We start from the raw sequence: 25,938 nt of genomic DNA, 5'->3' as shown, positions 1-25,938 counted from the left end.
CACCTGAGGAGCGATCTCAGAGTGTCAATTTGAACATAAATTATTATAAAATGATACCCAAACTTGCTGATGTTATTTTATGTGATAATAAGCATGGAGGTTCAAATGTGTTCCCCAAATGGCTCTTTGAGGGATTGCATTGTGGGGTACCGAATCATACAGACCAAGAAGGGTTTCATCCCTGGTCGATGCTTGGGTTCCCATTATAAGGCATGATCAGGCTCTGGCTCAGCTGTATGTCACAAATCTTCACAAAAATTACACTATCTGTCCAGACACGTTCATACGGAATGGCCATTTGGTACTGGAAGGCTTCCAACACCCATGGAATCAATGTCCAATGCAAACTGCCATCTTCAAAGAGGAAGGGTAATTGGTGGAAAAAAAATAGTTCCAATGAATCCCATCAACTGTAACAGCAAACTCAGAATTCTGAGTTTGTGTTAGTTTTATAATATATGCAGGATGTTATTCAACATGAATCTGGATATCCTTGCACTATAGGCTACGATATTCAATCATGAGCATGATGTCCGTTTGAAAACATCCACCTGCCCCCCCAAAAAGAGTATATGTTTATAAGCTTTTCGCCTCTCATTTAAGCTTGTTTGACATGATAAAACCAGCACATGTATGATAAAGAACACCACAGATAAGACTGTGCTCTAAGGCAACATGCATTATGATTCAGATAATCGAGCTTCACTCTTGCAGTTTCTAGTCATCTGAACTCCTACTACATGCAATTTATCCTCCAGATAGATATCTCACAGCCTCATGGCCCATAACTGGATTTCAATTATCTCCATGCAGCTAACAAATAGTTTCTTCAGGACTTTACAATTAACTCTCCCATTGGAAATGTTCAAAAAACTGACCTTCCAACATTCAACTCCCTTACTTTCTTTATGAGTGAAAAGACACAAGACTGTCAGAAAGTGCACACATCGTGATCAACCACATAATACTGGAGCAGATAGGCCTGTTCTTGCTCCTCACATACTGGATCATCTGGCCACAGCAAATAGATGATCAGGTGAGTTGCCTTTCAGGTGTGTGTTCCTCCCTGCCCAATTTCACTCTATGCATGGTGTCCAACATACCCAGGTGCAGGAACAGGAAAATATGACCCATTGTGTCAAAAAAGTGGATCACAGAATATAAGCATCAAGAGTGTTTAAACTGAGTATTTCAACCACACTGGTGACATAAAAGGAAATATTGAAAAGCCATCCATACCCAGTCTAACTTTGTAGGATCTCTGGTCTCTTGGCATTTTCATATGTTGCTTTTTTTTGCCACCCATAACTTTTGCAGGATTTTCCAATGTCTTATCTGTTTGCTGCCAGTAATTCTTTACTGTCTGAAGCCATCTATTAAAAAAATAATAATTTTACTGTCTTGTAGTCACACAGTACAGAAATGTTTTCAAGAAGTTGATGCTATTTTTTCTACAAGCAATCAATGAGTTTTACATGGTCAGCTGTCTACTGTAGTAGTTAAATTAACAGTGAGCACATTCCCTACTTTTCTTTTATCCCCAATTCTAAGGTTCAACTTCGAATTGTTTATACCCCAAAATGGCACTGTGACAGAAGACAACACTGGAACAGAGGGTAGGTAATTATTTAGGCCCTGGCCAAAGACCGTCATAACTGGAGGAAGTCTGGGAGGGTGCTGAGCACCTCGAGTCTCGTCGCCGAGAGCATGCAGAAATCAAGCGCAGGCAGCAGAAGGAGCATGCGGCAAACTTGACTTCCCATTCACCCTTTCCTCCAACGACTGTCTGTCCCACCTGTGACAGACAGTAATTTCCTTATTGGACTGTACAGTCAGCTGAGAACTCACTTTTAGAGTGGAAGCAAGTCTTCCTCGATTTCGAGGGACTGCCTATGGTGATGTATTATTTAGGAAGAGTAACAGAAAATGATAGATAATTTTCCTCTTCCGTTCACACCATTTATCCTCCCTCCACCTTGTGTTTCTGCCTCCAATCTTCACCTTCTCGTTACCTGCCAGTTATGACTCCTACCAGAGTTCTTCCTCCCACCTATGTGCATTCCTCTGTTCCTATTCTTCCAACAAATACAGGAAATGTTGTTAAAAGGGCTATTTTGCTCTATGTTAGCCTCTGATACCAATCTGCTATTAATCTAGTTAAGACATCTCTCAATAGGGTTCCCCATTTTTTCCTCCACGAAACGTGTGTAAGGAATAGGTATCAACACGCTAGATATTGAGAAACCAGGAAGAAATTAAGGCTTGTCAGGTGGTGAGGGTGGAAAAAAAAATCTTCCTATTGAACAAATGAATCAAGCACTCAGCAGTCAGAAAAATTATATGGGTGGCATGTTATCCAGATACCCTCAAATGATTAGCCCTGTTTTTTAGCAATTAGCCCCATTTCCAAAGATCAAATTCAGCGAATGGTATACGTTAGAATATACAGTATTGCTGAGAGAATCAACTGGATCAGCTGTTCTTTAAAGGGAATCCCAATCAAGGATAAACAATGCCAAACTTAAAAACACCCCAATAGGTAAATTAGTAAGATTAGGTTAGGTGGCTGATGGGGAGAAAAACACAGGCAGAGAGTGAATTCTAACCATTTATCAAAATGGCAATGGTCGGGCCAGCACAGTAACACAGGGAATTGGTTACCCAACCCGTGATAGCAAAGACTTGGTAGCACCTAGTTTCATGGCAGCTGATCCTCACATAACTGACTTCTGATATCAGTTGTGTAATCAGTGGCCAAGGCACTTAAAAAAAAAAAACATAATTCAAACTACTCAAAATTGCAGTCAACATGCTCACCAGTGGCAGTGGTATTATAACAGTCAAAAAACATCAAAACAAGCAATATGTTCCACTAATTTGTAGGCAGATATCAGACAATGAGAATGGAACAGGAAATACATCCTACCGAATCATAGAATCATACAGCACAGAAGGTGGCCATTTGGGCCAGTGCACTCTTTGAAAGAGTTACCAAATTAGTCCCACTCCCCTGCTTTTCCCCCATAGCCCTGTATTTTTTCACCAGCAAGTATTTATCTAATTTCCTTTTGAAAGTTACTATTGAATCCGTTTCCAACACCCTTTCAGGCAGTGCAATCCAGATCATAACACGCTTGTAAAACATTTTTTTCATCTCTTCTCTGGTTCTTTTGCCAATGATCTTAAATCTGTGTCATCTGATTACCGACCCTTCTTCCAGTGGAAAAGCTTCAACTTAATTACTCTAGCAAAACCCCTCATGATTTTGAGCATCTATTAAATCTCCCTTTAACCTTCACTGCTGTAACAAGAACAATCCCAGCTTCTGAAGTGATCTAAAAATATGGTGGAAGATTACGGTGTTCCTCAATTGATTTCTTTAGAAACAGTCCCAGTGATTTCTTTCTACATCCCTTTCCAAATAAACTGCAGAAATACATATCTTAAAAGCAGCAGTATTTCACTACTGTGTGTTACATGATGTAGTCCAGTATCTGGCAACTTTAAGGATTTCAAGTCAACAAACGAACATGGGTGGATTAATGGGCTCAAATTTCCCCAGGAGTTGCCCTGCATTTTTTGGAGCAAGTAGCTTTTTTTGGAGTAACTTAAAAATCACAAATTTCCCCATTTAACTTGCTCCAGTGTAAGTCAGATAGTTAGGTTTTTTTAAATTTAGTTTTTTTTCTCCAAAAGGGGGCGTGACCAGCCACTTACGCCTGTTTTGGCCAGAGAAGCAAATTTGGCCAGCTAAAAGTTACTCCAAATTAACTTAGGCCAGTGTATATGGCCACTTTTGCAGGCACAGGAAAACCTTACTTACATTTAAGAAATCAGTGCAGGTAGCCAGAGATAAAGGGGGGGGGGGGGAGGAGAAAGGGGTGAGTTAGAGGATTCTAAAGCACTAAACATCTTCACAGCATCAGCACAACATCTTCACATCATCATCAAAAATAAAGGAAAGATAAATCAGCTACTGAAAATAGAACAGTCCTGCCTTACCGACTGCAGAATGCACCGGCTAGCCCTTCGGCCAGGGCTAGGGGCAGTAGGCACGCATGACTGTAGGGGTGAGGGATTTTTACTTTCTACAGTTGTCCCTAAATGTTGTGTGATCCTCCTGGAACATGATTCAGTCTTAATGCAAAATATATTTTATTGGCAAGTTTACAATGCATTTCAACAACAACAGCAAAGAAAGGCTGCACCCATCCCTCACCCATATCTCGGGGAAAGTACACTTCCTCAAAGTCGGTGATGGTGGTTTTGGGGGGGGGGGGGGGTTGAGGGCCAGGCTTGGTCTCACCGGTGGCTGGTGCATGGATTGAAGTGGGAGTGGCATTTGAGTATCCAGCCTTTGTGCCCTTATTGCAGCAGCTAGCTCCCTCATGGCATCTGTCATTGTTTGCCCACCCTCTGAAATGCCCGCCCTCAGTTCTCGTCTCAGTGCTGATATTTCTCCCGACAGTGTCGGTACCTCATCACGCACCCCACTGATGGTCGCCACGAATGATCTTGTAAGGCCATTGGTCTCCTCACCCAATGACAGAACCTGATTAACACCTCATGAAGGCTGCATCTCAGAAGAGACTGGTCGGCTTCTCCTTCCCCTTGCCGTGGGTCTGCCTAGTGGCACACCTCCAGTGCGAGGCGCAGGCTGGGATGGTGAATGCATTTCACCACCGCCACTGGGACCCGCAACCTGGAAGGTGTGAAACCATGGAATGTCGCCGTGGAGCTCATGGAGGTTTCTGGCAGTGTGATGCCCTGTATTATGGACTGATCCATATCACGATCAGCATTCTCCTGTGAACACATTTCCATGGACCCCTCCTCCCCCCACCCGCCTTGGTCTGGAGCGCACGCATCTGGATCCTCTGGTGGATCTTCAGGATGTTCAGGATTGTCGTCTTCTTCTGCAAAATACAACAGAAGTCAAATGGTTAGCAACACAGGAGCGGGCAGGATGGGTGGCATGAGTAGTCTCACACGTAGCAGGCCAGTCAGCAGATTGATTTGAAGGGCGACGATGCATTTTAATGACTCACCCTCATGTGTGGGTCCAGCTGATTCTTTTTCTGCAGGTGCGACTCAGCAAGGCAGCAACCCTCTGTTCCAGGGTGATAGTTGGTGCAGATTTGGCAGCCCTCCTCCTGTTCTAAGTCTTTTCCTTTTGTTGTAGGCCAATTTCTTCTGCGATGAAAATATAATTTTTCACACATGGTGCGCTTCTGATAGGTGGGTCATATAACATTACAATTGCAATTCCATTTAAAGATGAAGATATTACTTACACTCACTACTTGACCAACATCCTGCCATTTCTTTTTGCACTGGCTTCCAGATCTTGCGGTATTCACCCCTGCGGAGTATTCTTCTGCAACTAGGTTCCATCGTCTTCTCATTTCTTTGGGTGGAACTCTTGTGGGACCATTCTTACTGATATCCAGCTCCAGCCATTTTCCCTCAATGACAGTGACTAGTTTCGCCACTTCCTCATGGAGGAAATTCTTTGTTCTTGTTGCACGCTCTTGCGTCATTGGTGTATTGGGCTAACACTCAGGTTATCTTGATAAATCACGGTTCTCACCTTTCTTTCACCTATGCAGCACTCCTTTCCACTCCCTCAGCCACTCAAAAATCACTATTCACACTTTACCTTTATATATGGTCCATTGCCAATGCTGCTGAGGCACTGAGGACGCTCTCCCTTTAATTGGCCGATTGCCACGCTTTCTGCTCCATCGCTGAAATGTGTCCCCCTGCCGGCACTCGAAGAGACGCTGAGCCCACGCCCCACCCCCAAGCTGAGCAAGCGCGGCTGAAACTCCGCCCCCCACAGTCTCTGCAGAGCCACGCCACGGGACCAGACCGATGAAGATGTAAACGGTAAATTTTCGGCGCGTTTTTTGCTCCACGAAGTCGGTGTACCACAGCTAACTACACCTCTCTAAGCAGCTGGGGAAATTTGGGCCCAATAATTGCACAGATCATTTCAGATGGAGAGATAAATCAGCTGTATATAGTGCCACTATAAGAAACGGAATATAGTTGTGTTTAAAACAGTAATACAAGCAAAAATTATTTTAAAGATTTACTGGGCAAGAACTTCTGGCTTGCTGATTGTTGCTGATAGAGCCAGGAATGGACACCGAATCATCACTAGCAGATGTTCCCAGACTTCTGCTCCAATCTCTCCGCCGAGACAGTGGACCTATGAACACATAAATAAGGTAACTACCTCAAATTACGATATTAACCTAAACAGAAAATAACTGACTACCAAGAACTTGGTAAGTTTATTTAATTACAAGACATCAGGCAGGGGTGGATTTCAAAAGAAAGTCAAGTGGGAGAAACCCTGGAAATACAGTTATAGTAAACATCATATTTTAGCAATTATCTTTAGATAGATGGTCCCATTTGGAGGGCCAAACATCTCAAGTCAGCTTTTCAAAAAAAAATATTAACGTGCTTTATAATGTGCAGTTTGATAAATAGAAAGCAATGATCTCTTTAGGCAGCTCAAAAGTTATGTTTATGTATTCCGATAATTCCCAGGAGTTTGTGTTATTTTCCATTAGAATTATTTTATTGGGAGTTCAAAAGATATTAGCAGCCTATATAGCACCTTTAACATAATAAAATGTCCCGAGGTGCTGCACAGGAGTATTATCAAAAAAAAGTGACACCGAGCCATACAAGGAGATGTTAGGGCAGATGGCCAAAAGTTTGGTCGAAGAGGCAGGTTTTAAGAGAGTCAAAGGAGGAAAGAGAAGTAGCAGAATGGATTGCTAGCTGGCTTCAAGACAGAAAGCAGAGAGTAGGAGTAAAGGGTAGCGATTAACAGTGGCAGAAGGTGGGTAGTGCTGTCCCACAAAGATCAGTGCTGGGACCAATGTTGTTCACAATTTACATTAACGATTTAAACTTTAGAATCAAAAACACGATTTCTAAATTTGCACATAACACCAAATTAGGAAGGGATAGTCAATACCAAGGAGGACTGCAACAAATTAAAGAACATTAATAAACTTGCAGAACGGGCATATAATTGGCAAATTAAGTTCAACACAGATAAATGTGAAGTATTACATTTTGGTAGGAAGAACAGGGAGGTCACTTATTACTTGGAGGGTGCAAGTCTGGGTGGGGTAGAGGAGCAAAGGGATCCGAGTGTGCAAATACACAAATCACTAAAAGTTGCATTAACAGTTAGCAAGGCCATTAAAAAAAAAGCAATCCAAGCACTAGGGTTTATTTCTAGAGGTGTAGAATTGAAAAGTAGGGAAGTTATGCTAAACCTGCATCAAACCTTGGTTAGACCACACTTGAGTACTGTGTATAGTTCTGGGTGCCATATTATAAAACGGATAGATTCACGGGAGAGGGTGCAGAGAAGATTTACAAGGATGATGCTAGAAATGTGAGGGTATACATAACAGAAAAGAATGAACAGGCTGGGACTCTTTTCTCTTGAAAAAAGGCTGCGTGGTGACCTAATAGAGGTCTTTAAAATTATGAAAGGTTTGATAGAGTGGATACTGAGAGAATGTTTCCACATGTGGGGAAGAGCATAACTAGAGGCAAACAATATAAGATAGTCACAAAGAAATCCAATTGGGAATTCAGAAGAAACTTCTTTACGCAAAGAGAATGTGGAACTCGCTACCACAGGGAGTGGTTGAAGTGAATAGTATAGATGCATTTAAGGGGAGGCTAGACAATCACATGAGGGAGAAGAGAATAGAGGGTTATGCTAATAGACTTAGATGAAAGACGGGTGGAGGCTCGAGGAGTATAAACATTGGCATGGACTGGTTGGGCTGAATGGCCTGTTTCTGTGCCGTATATCCTGTTTAGGGAGGGAATTCCAGAGCTTAGGACCTAGGCAGCTGAAGACACGACAGCCAATGCTGGAGGATTTAAAATTGGGGATGTTCAAAAGTCCAGAATAGGTGAAGCGCAGAGATGTAGGGAGGTTATAGGGCTGGAGGAGATTATAGAGATAAGATGGGGTGAGGCCATGGGGGGGATTTGAAAACAATGATAATTTTAAAATCGAGTCATTGCTGAATTGGGAGCCAATATAGGTCAGCAAGCACAGGGAAAATGTCGAGCAGGATTTGGTGCAAGTTAGTATACGGTTAGCAGACTTCTGGATGATCTCAAGTTTACGGAGGGTAGAACTAATGAGGCCGGCCAGGATTGCATTGGAATGGTCAAGTCAAGAAGTGATAAAGGCATGAGCAGATTAATTGAGGTAAGGGCAGAGATAGGCAACATTACGAAGGTAGAAATGGACAGTCTTAGTGATAGAACAGATACGAGGTAAGAAGCTCATTCATGATCAAATATGACACCAAGGATGCAGACAGACTTGGTCAGCCTTAGCCAGTTGCTGGGGAAAGAAAGAGATCGAATCAGTGGAAAGGGAATGGAGTTTGTAGCATGAACCAAAGACAATGGCTTCGGTCTTCCTGATATTTAATTGGAGGAAATTTCTACTCATCCAGTGCTGGATATAGAGATGGTGGAGGAGAGTTAGAGCTGGGAATCATCAGTGCACATGTGAAAATTCACATTGTGTAGCATGATTTCACCGAGCAGCATGAAGATGAGAAATATGAGGGGGCCAAGGCAAGATCCTTGGGGGACACCAGAGGTGACTGCAGGATCAGGAAGAGAAGTCATTGCAGGTGATTATATGGTTATGGTTGGAAAGATAGGAATGAAACCAGGCGCATGCAGTCAAATCCAGCTGGACGATGGAGGAGATGCTTTGGAGCAGAATTTTGTGGTCAACCGTCAACGGCTGCAGTCAGGTCCAGAAAGACGAGATTACCTTTGTCGCAGTCAATTAGGATGTCACTTGTGACCTTGGTAAGAGCGGTTTCAGTACTGTAACAGGGGCGGAAGCATGATCAAAGGGATTCAAACAAGGAGTTCTGGGGAAGATGGACACAGATTTGGGAGGCAACACACAAGAACTTTGAAGGGGAAAGGGAGGTTAGAGATGGGGAGACAGCTTGCAAGGACAGAGGAGTTGAGGGTTGGTTTGTTTGAGGAGAGGGGTGATGACAGCAGATTTGATGAAAGGGGTAAAATTCCAGAAGAAAGAGAACCATTAACAACATCCGATTAACATGTGAGCTAAGAAGGAAAGTTGAACTGTCAGCAATTTAATAGGAATAGGGTCAAAAGAGCAGGAGGTCAGTCTCATTGACAAGATGAGCTTTGAAAGGGCAAGGGGGTGGGGGCAGAAGATGGGAGATAAATATGCAAATTTAGGGTTAGTGCAAGGGGAAGGAAAATAGAGAGGAAGTAAGGTTCGGTGGACCGGGGGAGGGAGGGATTTGAAAACAGATGTGATTAACTGTATTAGTTTGTGTTTTCTATTTTGCTTATCCCACATATTCCTTTATAAAATAACCGCTTTTATTTATTTAGTGCCTTTAACGTAGTAAAACGTCCCAAGGCACTTCAAAGCAGTGTTACAAGGCGAAACAGATAAATTTGACATCGAGCCACAAAAGAAATTAAGGCAGATGACCAAAAGCTTGGTTAAAGTGGTAGGGTTTAAGGAGTGTCTTAAAAGGAGGAAAGAGAGATAAGAGAGGCGGAGAGGTTTAGGGAGGGAGTTCCAGAGCTTAGGGCCCAAACAGCTGAAGGCACGTCCACCAATGGTTGAGCAGTTATAACGAGGAATGTTCAAGAGGGCAGAATTTGAGGAGCGCAGACAATAGTGAGGTTGTGAGGCTAAAAAAGATGAGAGAGATAGGGATGGGCAAGGCCATGGAGTGATTTGTAAACAAGGATGAGAATTTTGAAATTGAGGCATTGCTTAACCAGGAGCCAATGTAGGTCAGAAAGCACAGGAGTGATGGGTGATCGTGTCTTGGTGCCAGTTAGGACACAGGCTGCTGAGTTTTGGATGACCTCAAGTTTACGTAGTGTAGAATGTGGGAGGTCAGACAGGAGTGAGTTGGAGTAGTCAAGTCTAGAGGTAATAAAGGCATGAATAAGGGTTTCAGCAGCAGAAGAGCCGAGGCCGGGGTGGAGGGAGGTGGAAAAAGGCGGTTTTAGTTATCCACGGATGAGAGGCTGGAAACGCATTTCAGGGTCAAATGTGACATCTAGGTTGAGAACAGTCTAGTTCACCCTCAGATTGATGCTAGGAGTCAGTGGTTAGGGAACACAATTTGTGGCGGAGACCAAAGATAATGGCTTCGGTCTTCCCAATATTTAATTGGAGAAAACTTCTGCTCATCCAGTACTGGATGTCGGACAAGCAATCTGATAATTTAGATACCAAGCAGGAGTCGAGAGGAGTGGTGGAGAGGTAGAGCTGGGTGCCATCAGCGTACATGTGGAAACTGACTCCGTGTTTTTGGATGATATTTCCAAGGGGACGCATAGAGATAAGAAATAAGAGGGGGCCAAGGACAGATCCTTGGGGGACACCAGAGGTAACGATGCTGGAGTGGGAAGAGAAGCCATTGCAGGAGATTTTCTGGCTATGATTAGATAGATAAGAATGGAACCAGGCGAGTGCATTCCCACCTAGCTGGACGATGATGTAGAGGCATTGGAGGAGCATGGAGAGATCAACTAGGTCAAAGGCTGCAGACCGTCCAGAAGGACGAGGAGGGATAGGTTACCTTTGTCACACTCAGAGGATGTCATTTGTGACTTTCATGAGAGCAGTTTCAGTACCATGGCAGGGGCGAAAACCAGATTGAAGGGATTCAAACATTGAATTTGTGGAAAGATGGTCACGGATGTGAGAGTTGACAACACGTTCAAGTACGCTGGACAGGAAAGGGAGGTTGGAGATGGGGCAATAGATAGCAAAGTAGGGTCAAGGGTTGGTTTTTTGAGGAGCGGGGTGATGACAGCAGATTTGAAGGAAGGGGAACAGTACCCGAGGAGAGAGAACCATTAACAAGGCGGCTAACATGAAAGCCAAAAAAGGAAGTTGGGTGGTAAGCAGTTTAGTGAGAATAGGGTCAAGGAAGCAGGAAGTGGTCTCATGGACAAGATCAGCTTGGAGAGATCAAGAGGGGAGATCAAAGAGAAACTAGAGAAAGATGTGAGTTTAGGGCTAGGGCAGGTGGGAGCCTCTGATGAAGTTTGGCCCTGTGGGCTAGGTGAAGGAGAGGAATTCGCAGAGGCAACTGATCAGATGGTCTCAATCTTTGAGACAAAGAAGTCCATGAGCTCCTCACACGTTGTTGGAGGAGAGTGTGGAGGAGACAGGGGAAAAAGGTTTAAGGAGACGGTTAGCAGTAGAGAATAGTAGCCGGAGGTTATTTTCGCAATCCAAAATGATCCTGGAATAGTGAGCAGTTTTTGTAGACAAGAGTAGGAAATGGTAATGTTTTGTATGTGTTCGAGCCAGATCTGGCGGGAAATGGCTAAACCAGTTGTCCGCCACATCCATTCAGGTCTGCGTCCTTTTGACTTGAGGGAGCGAAAATGAGGGCTGTACCAGGAGGAATGGCCAGTGTGGGAAAGAGTAATCTTTTTAATAGGGACTACAACATCAAAGGTGGTGATGAGGGTGTGGTTGAGCAATCGATGGCTGCAGAAATGACATTGTTAAAAGAGGGCCAACGGTTGGACAGTTTTGAGTTGATATGCGCAGTTGTAAGAGTTGGGAGAGTTTTTTTTTCCAGGGGCGGATGTAGAAGGAAGTAGGTTTGGATTGAGGAAGGAGAGCGATACAAGGAAATGGTCAGAGATGGCTTTATCTTTAATTGACACGGTTGGAATAGCAAGGCCAGAAAAGGTTGCAAGGTCAAGGGGATAACCATGAATATGGGTTGAGGAGTTTACATGGAAGGAGAGATATTAAGGGAAGATATGAGGGTAATGAACTCAGAGGAGAGAGTGAGCATGATGAATTGAGATGCAGGTTGAAGTCACCGAGGACGAGAAGTCACTCGGTTCATAGGCTGAGGGAGGAAAGCAGTGAGGATATGTCCATGATAACAGTTTTTATTATGCTTGGGTGGGTGGTAGAGAATGAGAATTTTGAATGAGAAGTGAGAAGGGTGGAATACGGCGAGATGTTCAAAAGATGAGAACGTGCCGGAAGAGTAGGGGGACAGACCAAGCTATGATTTGGTGATGAGAGCTATACCGTCACCATGGCGGTCTGGGCAGGGCAAGTGGTGGAAGGTATAGCCGGAAGGGGAGGCTTCGATTAAAAGTAGTGTGTCATTACCCCACCCCGGCCAAGTTTCCGTTAGTGCCATGATGTCAATGCAGTCATCCACAATAAGAAGGTCATGGATGGCAAGGACCATTAGCAATATTAGGGTATTTTGTTTAATAAGGTATCAATGTCAGTAGCAAAAGTGGATTTATTTGAATTACATTCAATAAAGAAAGTGACCATCTGCAATGGGGTACAGAAAACACCAATTCAACTCGGCCTAAATTAGGGCAACCACAATCTGGGATGAATTTATGCTATGTGTGGTCAAGTCAGGCAACAGCAACTTTGCTTCAAAGTGAATCACAACCCGAATCAAAGTTGTAGTTACCTGAAATGACCAATCATAGATTCTCTTAACAATTGCACTTTCACCCCACTCACTTACACTAATTAAATGCTATCCTAACTATCTGTATAAAATAAAACCCTGCTCGTAGAATTTATTTTATTTAAAAAGCTTAAATCAACGCCATATTATTGTCATTTCTAAGGCTGTCCTATAAAGCAGAATGTTGCTTTACTTCCTCTCCTCGAGTTGGCAACAAATGCTACAGTTGTAATAAAAAACGAGATCCTTTGCTTGCTCAACAAGTAACCATCCTTCATACACGAGCCTAGAGAAGTGTCTGCCGGCTACTTGACTTGAAGTCATCAACAGCAAACTTGATCCTGCCCTCAAATGACACAGACAGACACTTCCAGCAAGGATTATTGGATGAAATTAGCAGCAGGAATATAGCCCAGGGACTAGGAGCAAACTATACCTCCCCACCCACTGTTCTGCTAACTCACCAAAGATTAAGGGTAGTGCTCACATTCTGGTTCAGTGCGATAGTGTGCTGTCAGGAAAGCAATATTTAATGAGTTAAGAGCATTATGAATCAGCTGTTGAATTTTCTTTGGAACAGGAACTCTCATGAGTTAGCATACTTCCTGCATTATTTCTTCCCTCTCATTACTCACATTGTTGAGTCAAGTAGTTACACGCAGGGATGTTATATAATGCACCTATGTGATTTTACTATTTTTGTTCCTACATTGTCATTTCATTCTTCAGATCCATACATTTAAAAATCCCATGTTGTCCTCTTACCTCATCAAAAATGACATATTTAAGTTTCTTCACCCAGGCTTGTCGTTGAGCAGTAAGGATGAGAATTTCTAAACATTGAGGAACTGTGATGAGAATCTGAAATAAACAAACATTGTATTGAGGCAAATCCAAATGTGTAATTCCAAACACATCTCTAATCAATTTTAGATCATCAAGAGGGTAATTTTCAACGTCGCTGCTTAGACAGTAACCTGAAATCAATGACATGAAAATCGGCCGCAAAATTGCAAATTTATCCCCCTCCCCAAAAGCAAAGATTATCCAGATTTCCGGGACCTACATATCCTCCACTCTGGAAATCCCTTGCTCTGCTCCTGGTTTTATTTATTCCAGCAACTCCTTCACTCCCTCCCATGCAAGTCTACCCAAGTGTTCCAGCTGGTCTCCGCTTCCTATTCCTGACCCAAGTCCCTATCACTCCCTGCCCTGATACCGAGCATCAGGCCACACTTTCTTTCTGCCCTCAAAAGATCCAGGTGCAACCTAAGAAAGAGCTCGTCTGGCACCCACCAGATACACAGCTACATCTCTTCTTCAGTCTGGAAATACACCATAAAACAAAAATCAATCTATTGCGTGGCAATAACTATTGTTCTTTGGTGATTAAACCTGTAGCTGAAAGCTATGATTATTACTGTGATTGTCAATGGTAGTTTCCTAAACTCAAGCAAAATCTTCAACCTTTTTCACTTATTCCAATTCCGCTGTATTTCTGAAACCCCAGTGCAACTATGTAAAATTCATAAAGAACCCTGATAAGAACATAAGACATGGGAACAGGAGTACGCCATACGGCCCCTCGAGCCTGCTCCACCATTTAAGATCATGGCTGATCTGATTATGGACTCAGCTCCACTTCCCCACCCGCTCCCCATAACCCCTTATTGTTTAAGAAACTGTCTATTTCTGTATTAAATTTATTCAATATTCCAGCTTCCACAGCTCTCTGAGGCAGCGAATTCCACAGATTTACAACCCTCAGAAAAAATTTCTCCTCATCTCGGTTTTAAATGGGTGGCCCCTTATTCTAAGATCATGCCCTCTAGTTCTGGTCTCCGCCATCAGTGGAAACATCCTCTCTGCATCCACCTCGTCAAGACCCCTCATAATCTTATACATTTCGATAAGATCACCTCTCATTCTTCTGAATTCCAATGAGTAGCGGCCCAACCTACTCAACCTTTCCTATTAAGTCAACCCCCTCATCCCCAGAATCAACCTAGTGAACCTTCTCTGAACTACCTCCAAAGTATATCCTTTCGCAAATATGGAAACCAAAACTATGTAGCTGTAGCAAGATTTACCTGCTTTTATACTCCATCTCCTTTGCAATAAAGGCCAAGATACCACTGGCCGTCCTGATCACTTGCTGTACCTGCATACTATCCTTTTGTATATCATGCACAAGTACTCCCAGGTCCCGCTGTACTGCGGCACTTTGTAATCTTTCTCCATTTAAATAATAACTTGCTTTTTGATTTTTTTTCTGCCAAAGTGCATGACTTCACACTTTCCAACATTATACTCCATCTGACAAATTTTTGCCACTCGCTTAGCCTGTCTGTGTCCTTTTGCAGATTTTGTGTGTCCTCCTCACACATTGCTTTTCCTCCCATCTTTGTATCATCAGCAACTTGGCTACGTTACACTAAGTCCCTTCTTCCAAGTCGTTAATATAGATTGTAAATAGTTGGGGTCCCAGCACTGATCCCTGCGGCACCCGACTAGTTACTGATTGCCAACCCGAGAATGAACCATTTATCCCAACTCTCTGTTTTCTGTTAGTTAGCCAATCCTCTATCCATGCTAATTTTTACCCCCAACCCCATGAACTTTTATCTTGTGCAGTAACCCTTTATGTGGCACCTTGCCAAATGCCTTCTGGAAGTCCAAATACACCACATCCACTGGTTCCCCTTTATTCACACTGTTCGTTACATCCTCAAAGAACTCCCAACAAATTTGTCAAACATGACTTCCCCTTCATAAATCCATGCCAACTCTGCCTAACCGAATATTGCTTTTCCAAATGTCCTGCTACTGTTTCTTTAATAATGAACTCCAACATTTTCCCAACCACAAATGTTAGGCTAACTGGTCTATAGTTTCCTGCTTTTTGTCTGCCTTCTTTTTTAAAAATAGGGGCATTATATTTGCAGTTTTCCAATCTGCTGGGAGCTCCCCAGAATTCAGGGAATTTTGGTAAATTACAACCAATACATCCACAATCCCTGCCACTACTTCTTAAGACACTGGGATGCAAGCCATCAGGTCCAGGGGATTTGTCTGCCTTAATCCCATTATCTTACTGAGTACCACCTCCTTAGTGATTGTGATTAAGTTCCTCCCCTCTATAGCCCCTAGACTATCCACTGTCAGAATATTATTAGTGTCCTCTACTGTAAAGACTGATACAAAATATTTGTTCAGAGTTTGCCGCCATCTCCATGTTCCCCATTACTAATTCCCCGATCTCGTCCTCTAAGGAACCAACATTTACTTTAGCCACCCTTTTCCTTTTTAAATATCTATAGAAAACTCTTGCTATTTGTTTTTATATTTCATGCTAGTTTACTTTCATAGTCTATCTTCCCTTTCGTAATCATTTTTTTTTTTAAGTTGTTCCTTGCTGGCTTTTAAAAGCATTAAATAATGCATTAAAAAATAGTAATTAATTTTGAACTACTATTTTTTAATTCAAAGTCACTTTGCTAACATTTACATACTAAAGGCTCATAAGTATTGTTGACAATGTCACTGCAGATTATTTTTTTTATTTTGAGAGAGATATTAACCCTAACAATTTTGAGACTTATGATTTATCAAATTATGTGTTTGCCAGAGCAATGTTGGCTTTGGAATGCTTTTTAAAAAAAAAATGCAATGCTACTGAAGGCATTGTATGCTGTAATTGGGACAATGCTGCTGGTCAGGCATTCACATATTTCATCACTGGCTCCACTGTTCCAGCTTCTTTTGAGAAGTGGTGCCTCCACCTGCATTGATGGTCTATTGAAGGAGATATTTTCACCTCTGTCTGCAGATGTAGATGCGCAGGTCCAGTTAGATGGACTCAGGGCATCTCTTGTACAGTGCAACATGCCTAGCATCCCTCCATAGATCCTACTCTTCTTCCCAACACGTCAGATAGACTTCCCATTGAGAAGCTGATTAATGCCAGTAGTGGTGATAGTATCAATTGGTATAAATTATTTCCTCTAAGGCCCACGAGAAGAAAAATTCAAACAAAAACTAAATAAATTGATGAAATACACAAACACACTTTCCATATTCCATTTTAAATGCGTGCTCCTTACATCAGGCACCCTGCAAAACTGCGGGAAGTGGCATGCAAAAATAACATCCCAAATAAATATTAAAATGAAGTACCCATCTCAAATGAACAGGTGCTTCTAAAACCATTGGATCTGCCCCTTAAAATGAATATGACATGACAAATCTGGCACATTTACAAAGAGGAGGAACTTCTACCGATCTTCCTCCATTAGCCAGTGAAAACTAGGTGGTGTAAATGAGAAAAACTCACTCATATCTCCTGACAATTGCCGAAGAGACAGGGTGTGAGCACAGATGAAGCATAACCTAAAAAGACTTGGGATATAACTAGAGTCAGAAATAAATTATAAAATGATAAGCTACAATGTTATTTATAAATATAAAATTAAATACCTGACAGTTTAAAGCATCTTGACGATAGTCTCGTGTGAAAACCCCACACACCACCATTCCATCTGGTAAAGTCTTGCTGAATCGGTTATAAACAGTTGCTACCACTTGGTTCACAAGAGCCTAGGCATAAAAACATCAAATTAATTGCTCTTGAAATGCATTAAATCGCCAAGTAAAAACAGTGAACATAATTTTATGCAACAAGATATAGCTGTATGGCCTTTTGACAACCACATTTCCCAACAGAAATTGCCTACTACCCCCCTGTATATTGAATATAAGCAGCAGCAAATTGATATACAATTAATTTTGATTTTCTGAACAAAGCTGGGGAACGAAGAAAGCAGTTCTAAGAACTCCACCACTTAACAGATAACCATTTGCTGAGAAATCAGACAATGCCCCTGGGGTAGAATTTTTTTTTTTAATAAACATTCCCTGCTAGGCACAAAATTGGCAGTAGCGAATCTGTCACTTGTATACATGCCACACAATTTTCCTTTTCATTGACTTCAGTTAAAATTACCCATGTTTTAACTGCACTTGGTTAGTTTTGTGTTTTCTGGACACAGAATTAATTATCAAATTCAAGGCAACCAGTACATAATTTTCATATTACAATAATGCAATCCTTTTGGGATACTGGTATTCTGAATACTAACCATGTTTTAGGAGCACACCAACACTCAAAAAGTAAATATGCATCTTTCAAAAGATTTAATACTCTCGTTAGAGCAACAGTTTTTAAATAAAAGAAATACATCAGGGATAAGACTTTATGGAAAATAAACTGCTTAGTGGCACTGGCCACATGACAAGTGCTGCAAGCAGGAGGTTCTATTGCTGGCTAGTGACGAGTATTGTCCCTGGATGTATTCCATTCATATCACAGGCAAATTTCAACACCATTTTCTGCAAGATGAGAATATAAGGAGTGATTTTCAGAGGATGATTTTGCACAACTGAGGGGAAACCAGGAAGATACAATGTTACGGCCAGATACTACTGACTAAATCCCTTTTGATTTTCAAAATAGATTCACAAAATGTGAAAGATCAAACTTCTCAAACTAAGTCTTTTCACAGAAGTTTGTCATTAAAAATTCTCAGCAATCTAAAGTGGTTAGGCCACAGAACAAAATTAAACAGCGATCTTGACAAAAAATGCAGTAATTCCAATTCCATTCAGTACATCTTTCAAACAAAACAATTCATTGTTAAACACAGTAACTGCAAAAAAATACTTTCAATCTATAGTCTGGATTTCAGCCAATCAGGTGATTGCGGGGTGGGGGGGGCGGAAAGAGAGAAAGAGAAGAGAGGCGTGCTACAATTGGCCTTGGTGGTCCTACATTAGGAAGGAAAAAACCAACCAACCAGGGTTTTGGCTCCTGACTACTATCTAGCAAACCCTTTGAAAGTGTACATAAATGGACATTAGCCAAGGACAAGATGCAAGACCCTTGTGGTCATGTAGCCTGGCAGTACTCATTCTGAATGTTTCCTCATGAACAAGTATCTGGCAAGATACCAGTGGGAAGCAGACACCATGGAGTAGTAACATGCATTCAGCATCACTAGGAGAAAACTGGCAAGAAAAAGAGAGTCACTAGTACAAATGTTTTTTTTTAAATACAGCGTTAGTGTGTTTATCATCTTCCAGCGAAGAGGAATGATTGGTTTTGTTTGAAAATTTTTTGTACTGAATCCAAAGTAATTATGGAATCAGAGTGACTGCATTTTTTGTCAGGATCACTATCTTATGTGGATTTTTAAAAAAAATTCTAACAATGGGTCTGAGATGCTCTTAACAAATATTACTGCATAGTTTAGTCTTGAATATTTTGTGTCCAGTAATCTCTGTGCTATTTAGTTTGGAGATTCCAATGTAACATTTTTTTTTGTATTTTTTGAGCGTCTACTCCCTGTTCTGAAAGTTGAGTGTTTTAGTTTACTGATGCTATGTGGGTTCTCTGCCAGTATCAAGAGTTAGTGCATCCGAGAGATAGTACTTAGCTGAGGTTGGTTGTGGTCGCGTTGCTCGATGCCCAAAAAGGTATGATCCATGTCTTACAGCACGGATGTCCATCCTCCAGTTAGTAGATTCAAAAGGTTTCGATGCACAAAATTCACACACAACTGCTCGTACAACATTCCAGTACATGTTATTTTTACACATGCATTAACCTACTTAAAATAAAGAGGTCAACACCTGCATAAAATAGCACACGTAAATATCTGCAAATTAAGAGCTTTGATGTGCACACTTGCCAAATGGAATTTCTACCTTCCAGCATCTTCAAATAAGTCTGTTATGTTACTGTAAAAGTTTGGTGTGAAATCCATTGGACCTGAATAACCACAGTGGTTGCCCAGATCTCCTGCCATAATTTATGTGGATGATTTGTGGACCGCCAGTGTAGATGGCTGAAAACAGCCTTTTATACTATTTCTCTGCAAGTTCTGCTGATCTGCAGATGATTTGGACAAACACTGAAAATTCAGGGCCCTTGGGTGTTACTACATAATGCTTGGGAAATATATTTAGTGCATGCAAAAGTCTCAATATCCTGGTTTTGGATCAAACGTGCTATTTTCACTGTTTCTACTCTCCTAAGCACTTGAAACATAATCCATTTGGGATACAATCTCCCTTTCTGAAATCTGTGTTATCTGCTTCTCATTATTTTCTCATCATCCAGATATTTATTGAAATGCGAACGATTTCACGACCACAATTTAGTTCATCGGAATGCATTAGAAATTTGTGATTTGTAATGTTTACATTAATTGTGGTCATGAAATCGCTTGCATTTCAATAAATATCTAGATGATGAGAAAATAATGAGAAGCAGCTAACAGATTTCAGAAAGGGAGATTGTATCCCAAATGGATTATGTTTTAAGTGCTTAGGAGAGTAGAAACAGTGAAAATAGCACATTTGATCCAAAACCAGGCTTGGTCATGTTTGAGGAGTCACTTTTTATTGGTTAGTTTCGACCTATCTTTCTTTTTAAAAAAAACATTTAAAATAGGAGATCAATTTTACAGAATTTGTACTCTACCTGCATTTGTTTTAAAAAGTTCAGTGCTTTTATACTGTCATACAGGAAATGGAGGAAGTTCTGTGAAAAAGGTAAGTTTTCTCTCATCGATTGATTAATACAGCCCATGGTATAATTTGCTGACTATATTAATACATCAACATTGACAAATAAAATGGAGGCCTTATCATAACCAGTGCACAGGTGTGTTAAAGTAGATCATCCTACTGAAATATAATGAGTCACACCAACCATGTACAGCCGAACACCAATCAAAATTGTGGCCCTGGACTTTGAGAGATTCGTCAAAAATTGCTAAGTCAGTAGATAGAAAACATACAAGCTCCCCATAATCATGTAATGAAGCTTTCAGTGTGCGAGAGACTCAAAGCAGGATTTATTACTTGGTCCTGGACTTTCCAGCACTGATCTCCAGCTTTCAGACTACTTGTATTTGCTCTAAGTACTGTACAATGCAAGTACTCTAGACAAGCATTTAGCTCATCCGTGTTCCTGTCAATTTGCACAGTAGTCTGACTCCAACTGTTAATTTCTATCTCCAACTCATTAGCATGATACTAAATGTTGGAACAACCAAAGTTATTCCTACAGTTAGGTTCAACTGTTTCAGTCCTGCAATTTCAGGCCCAGTGCCATAAAACACATCCATCTCAGCACAGCTCCCTTGTTGGTAAATAAAATCACTGGAAACAGACATTGCACATGTCCTTGGGCCTGCCAAATTCCCCAACCAGCAGCATAACAATAGTGCCGACTTCTCAGACTTCTGATCTCACTGATTTTGTGTATTGACCCAAGAGAAAAGAGAACAGAATACCAGAATGACATTATAGTAGGTTACCATGCAGCGGATACTGGGCCAGGCTTAAAAACAGACAGGTACTGGATCTGTAACAAGTGCAGACAAGCCTGAGAATATGGGTGATCTGTGGAACTTGGCCGGGAGCATAAATTTTCATATAAATGGTTTTGGTAGAGCCTTTGGACTTCTATATTTTGAGAGTTCACTTTCTACATGTATACATATAAAAGGCTAAATATTATTTCCCCAAGTTCTCCAAACTGTAGGACCTCTTGCCTTTCTCCTACAATCTACAGGAGTTTTAATGGATCAAGTGCAGGCTTTCAAATCCAAGCCAAAGATCATCTAACCAACATTTCTCCATTTACCTTCTCAGGAGTAATTCCATGATTCTGCAATCCTAGTGTGGAGTCACGCTTGCAGGGAGCATGACATAGAAAACTAGGGCCCAATCTCAAACCCACGTCCCTTTGAACAAAGCTTCTCTCCTGGGAATGAGGAATCACAGAATGACCTATTTACGCTGTTCCTTCTTGGTATTGTCCTGTATTATCGACCTTGATCCTTCACCGAAATTTTTATTTACTTTATATATTTCCCACATTACAAGAGTGACTACACTTAAATACTTCATTGGCTGAAAAGCGCTTGGAGACGTCTGGTGGTCATGAAAGGCGCTATACAAATGCAAGTCTTTCTTCCTTTATATAAAATGGGTTTATTTATTAAACAGATGTAAATGATTTGTACCTTTGTGGGTGCAATATACACCAATACTCCATCATCACTGTCTCTTAGAACTTTCTCCATGCAGTAATAGGAGGCATAGGTTTTTCCAGAGGAGGTGGGAGCAACTATCACTGCAGATTCATTATTGTCCACTGCATCTAGAAGTTCTCGCTGCAATTAATCATCAGATACAATTAGAACACCAAAAAAAGCTCTTAACATTTGCTCAATATGCAAAACAATCAAATTGTTCACATAAGGGGTCATTATACGGGTCCACATTCCCAAAAGGGGTACTACATCCACGTACATGCTGCCCACCCTTTCAATTAGCAGTGTACACCCAATCTTTGATGGCAGGGGAAGGCGAAGCACTGGAAAGGCCGATTTTCCTTTCTCCCTTCGGGAATACCATCAACCTCAGGGAACGTCAGATGAGGAATGACGTTGGGGGGGGGGATAAATGCTGAGGGAGCGGCAGGAGCATCACCGATGGTTCGGATGGCAAATAAAAAATAGGGCCTGGTACTGGCCATCTTTCCCTCTCTTCTATCCAAATAAAGCACGGCTCAATCAGAGCCATTTGTAAAGTAATTTGGAGCATTTCTGCTCCCTCTAATCTGCCTCCTCCTCTTCATAATGCTACATGTGGTTCTCCGTTACCAACCCATGAAACCAGGAGCCTGCCTGAAATCTCTAATCAGACCTAACCCTGGAAAATGGGTCAGATTCACAGCAGAGTTGAGCAACCTACAGAGCACTACCCTGACCATTCTCAGACATTCAATTTGTCCTGTAGGGAAATCCAGCCCTGACTGCCTAATTCCTGAAAGGAAAATAATAAAGGATTGCAAACACTATTAAATTACTATCTTCTGATGCAATATTTCACCTGGTGGGGAAAGTGTTGGAATCAATTATTAAAAATGTAATAGTCGCACATTTGGGAAGCAGCGACAGGATTGGTCCAAGTCAGCATGGATTTATGAAAGGGAAATCATGCTCAACAAATCTTCTTGAATTTTTTGAGGATGTAACTAAGAGTGGACAAGGGGGAGCCAGTGGATGTGGTGTATTTAGACTTTCAAAAGACTTTTGACAAGGTCCCACACAAGAGATTAGTGTACAAAATTAAAGCACATGATATTGGGGGTAATGTACTGACGTGGATAGAGAACTGGTTGGCAGACAGGAAGCAAAGAGTAGGAATACAGGTCCTTTTCAGAATAACAGGCAGTGAATAGTGAAGTACCACAAGGCTCAGTGCTGGGACCCCAGCTATTTACAATATACATTAATGATTTAGACGAAGGAATTGAGTGTAATATCTCCAAGTTTGCAGATGACACTAAGCTGGGTGGCAGTGCGAGCTGTGAGGAGGATGCCAAGAGGCTGCAGGGTGACTTGGACAGGTTAGGTGAGTGGGCAAATACATGGCAGATGCAGTATAATGTAGATAAATCTGAGGTCATCCACTTTGGGGGTAAAAACAGGAAGGCAGATTATCTGAATGGTAACAGATTAGTAAAAGGGGAGGTGCAACGAGACCTGGGTGTCATGGTACATCAGTCATTGAAAGTTGGTATACAGATACAGCAGGCAGTGAAGGCGGAAAATGGCATGTTGGCCTTCATAGCAAGAGGATTTGAGTATAGGAGCAGGTAGGTCTTACTACAGTGGTACAGGGCCTTGGTGAGGCCACACCTTGAATATGGTGTAGTTTTGGTCTCCTAATTTGAAGAAGGACGTTCTTGCTATTGAGGGAGTGCAGCGAAGGTTCACCAGACTGATTCCCAGGAGGCAGGACTGACATATGAAGAAGAAAGACTGGATCGACTAGGCTTATATTCAATGAATTTAGAAGAATGAGAGGGGATCTCATAGAAACATAAAATTCTGACAGGATTGGACACGTTAGATGCAGGAAGAATGTTCCCGATGTTGGGGAAGTCCAGAACCAGGGGTCACAGTCTAAGGATAAGGGGTAAGCCATTTAGGACCGAGATGAGGAGAAACTTCTTCACTCAAGAGTTGTGAGCATGTGAAATTCTCTACCATAGAAAGTTGTTGAGGCCAGTTCATTAGATATATTCAAAAGGAAGTTAGATGTGGCACTTACAGCTAAAGGGATCAAGGGGTATGGAGAGAAAGCAGGAATGGGGTACTGAAGTTGCATGATCAGCCATGATCATATTGAATGGAGGTGCAGGCTCGAATGGCCTACTCCTGCACCTATTTTCTATGTTTCCACGTTTCACCTAGTGATTCCTTCTGATCTTTTTTACCACCACAGAAGCTGAACTAGTCTGACTTAAGTCTCCAAAGTTCCAAGCAGATTTTCTCTAGCTAATCCCACTCAGCTCATGCACATACATGACCCCTCCAAAAGCTGTGGATTTGAAAAACTGACAGGATTTAAAGTAAGTGAACAAATTGAAATAAGTGTGCATTTCAATTTGGCTTGCCTCCTTCCCTCGAGCCTACAGCTACAACAGTCCTCATCATTTGTATTGATTTAGGCTGGGACATGAGGGGCTGGATTTTCGATTTTGGGGTGTTCATCAGGGCAGGGCGGTCCCGATAGCACCTGGAAAATGTTTGCGTCTCCGTCTGGAAAATTCGCCCAAAACGGAAGTTCAATGATTGGGGGCACTAAATCAGGAATTAAGACACCTGTGCTTGGCTGCCCCAACCGAAAACCGTGGCGCAAAAAATGCTCTAAACTTTGCAGAGATGCGCTTGAACCTTCCAGAGCCCAGGCGAAAGTTTAGGACATGCCAATTTCTTTTGCGCATGCGCAGATCCACCAGCCCACTTCGTTCAGAGCGGGAGACATGGCGCAGCAGGAGGAACACCAGAGAGCACGCCGCTTCTCTGCGACCGCTGCTGAGGCCCTAGTTCAAGCCTTTTTAGAGGAGGTGGCCTGCAGTGCATCTCGTGGGAGGAAGGAGGCTCGTGCCAAGGGTCTTCAGGAGGATTTGGTGGTAGGTAGCGTTGGAGGTGTCAGTGGCAGACACGGTGGCTAGAACTGCCACCCAATGCCGCATGAAGGCAGTCAGGGTGACTGCCCTTTGTGTGTTCCAGGCCATGGTGTGGGTTGCTGAAGCCACCTGAAAGCTGGAGGCTCAGTTTGCCCGCCATGCCTCGTCCCCTAAATCATCGTCTCCCCTCCTTGCACTCTTGATATGCGTTGGCCAAACGTCGCCCTGAGCTGCAATGCTATCTGGCTCTCACCTCCTCCCAGCCTTTCCACATGCTCAGTACGCAGCCACGCAGATTATAATAGTAGCAGCTATTCTACTATAAAAGGCACATGTAGCACAAGAGGAGCTGCACACTTACTCAACCCCTCTTCTTGTAGGCTAAGTTAGTGCATAATCGCCAGGAGCAGCAGCAGACCGGAGGCCGAGAGCCTGATGTGCAGGACCTCACTGAGGTACAGCAGCAAGTGTTGGCCCTCATGGGTACCCCAGTTCGCGCGGTGGCCGACGGCGAGGAAGAGCCCCCTATGGGTAGTGATGGTATGTGAATGGCTTTTACGATTGATGAGAGTTCCTTGTCGCTAGCCCCATTACATATAGATGTCCAATGTCTCCTTCCTCTTAGCAGCCTGCCCTCTTCCCTGCTGCTAACCACATGTCTGTTGCTTTGTGCTTACAGATGCCAGAAGTGCAGCAGCCTTTCCATGAGCCTTCGACATCTGGGGACAGGAGAGATGACGAGTGGGAGGGGCGCGGGACAACAGTGTGCTTCCTGAGCGGGAGACCCCATCAGTCCCACCGAACAACATCGGGAGGGCGGAGGGGGAGAAGACGGATGTCTTGTTTGAGGGCTTTGATGACTCTGAGGCTCCTGGTCCCAGTGACCTACAGCAACTCTAAGCTGGAGGGGAAGCTCGGAAGCCAGCTCCCCGGAAGGTGAGTCAGCCCAGTAGTCCTGCTCAGAGATAGGCAGACATGGCCTTGGTGGCTATGTCTAGGGAGAACAGGCAAACACAGACCTCAAGGGTGCATTGGGTCTTTGGCCTCTCCCCATCCGTGGGCTGACATGGCCAAAAGCCCTTCTATCTTGACACCACCTAACAACAGCATGGAATAGGATAGGCTGGCGAACTAGTAATGCCCCCATTAAATTATTTCACTGAAGTTGTAAGGACACTATGATGTCAGATAAATCTAAAGCTTTAATGTCAGAGCTTCACGAAGCGTGCTGTGCGCAAACATTGCAGTCAATGTGACCTCTGATTTAGGATCCTCCTCCCTCAATCTAAACACGCAGCAAATAGCGCCTACTGGACCATGGAACCGCCTGGTTTT

At 42.6% G+C, this 25,938-nt stretch overlaps 1 protein-coding gene and 1 long non-coding RNA gene across 2 annotated transcripts in view; both read right to left on the bottom strand.

The window, feature by feature from the left end:
* The window catches only part of LOC139245818 (probable ATP-dependent RNA helicase DDX60), a 124,521-nt gene that overhangs the window by 56,977 nt on the left and 41,606 nt on the right, over positions 1-25,938 (bottom strand). Inside the window, exons 16-20 of the mRNA XM_070871323.1 lie at positions 21,644-21,793; positions 17,028-17,147; positions 13,317-13,412; positions 6,099-6,214; positions 1,240-1,373 (exon numbers count right to left, since the gene is read on the bottom strand). Coding sequence (XP_070727424.1) covers positions 1,240-1,373; positions 6,099-6,214; positions 13,317-13,412; positions 17,028-17,147; positions 21,644-21,793 — 616 coding nt within the window. The remainder of the gene's footprint in view (positions 1-1,239; positions 1,374-6,098; positions 6,215-13,316; positions 13,413-17,027; positions 17,148-21,643; positions 21,794-25,938) is intronic.
* On the bottom strand, positions 4,881-5,584 carry LOC139233768 (uncharacterized). The gene is made up of 3 exons (XR_011588210.1): positions 5,295-5,584; positions 5,049-5,193; positions 4,881-4,916 (listed from the first exon to the last, which is right to left on the bottom strand). It is a non-coding gene; the product is annotated as an uncharacterized lncRNA (long non-coding RNA).

This window comes from Pristiophorus japonicus, chromosome 2 (assembly GCF_044704955.1).
Source record: "Pristiophorus japonicus isolate sPriJap1 chromosome 2, sPriJap1.hap1, whole genome shotgun sequence".
Lineage (NCBI taxonomy): Eukaryota > Metazoa > Chordata > Chondrichthyes > Pristiophoridae > Pristiophorus > Pristiophorus japonicus.
This window is presented reverse-complemented; position numbering and strand designations above follow the sequence as displayed.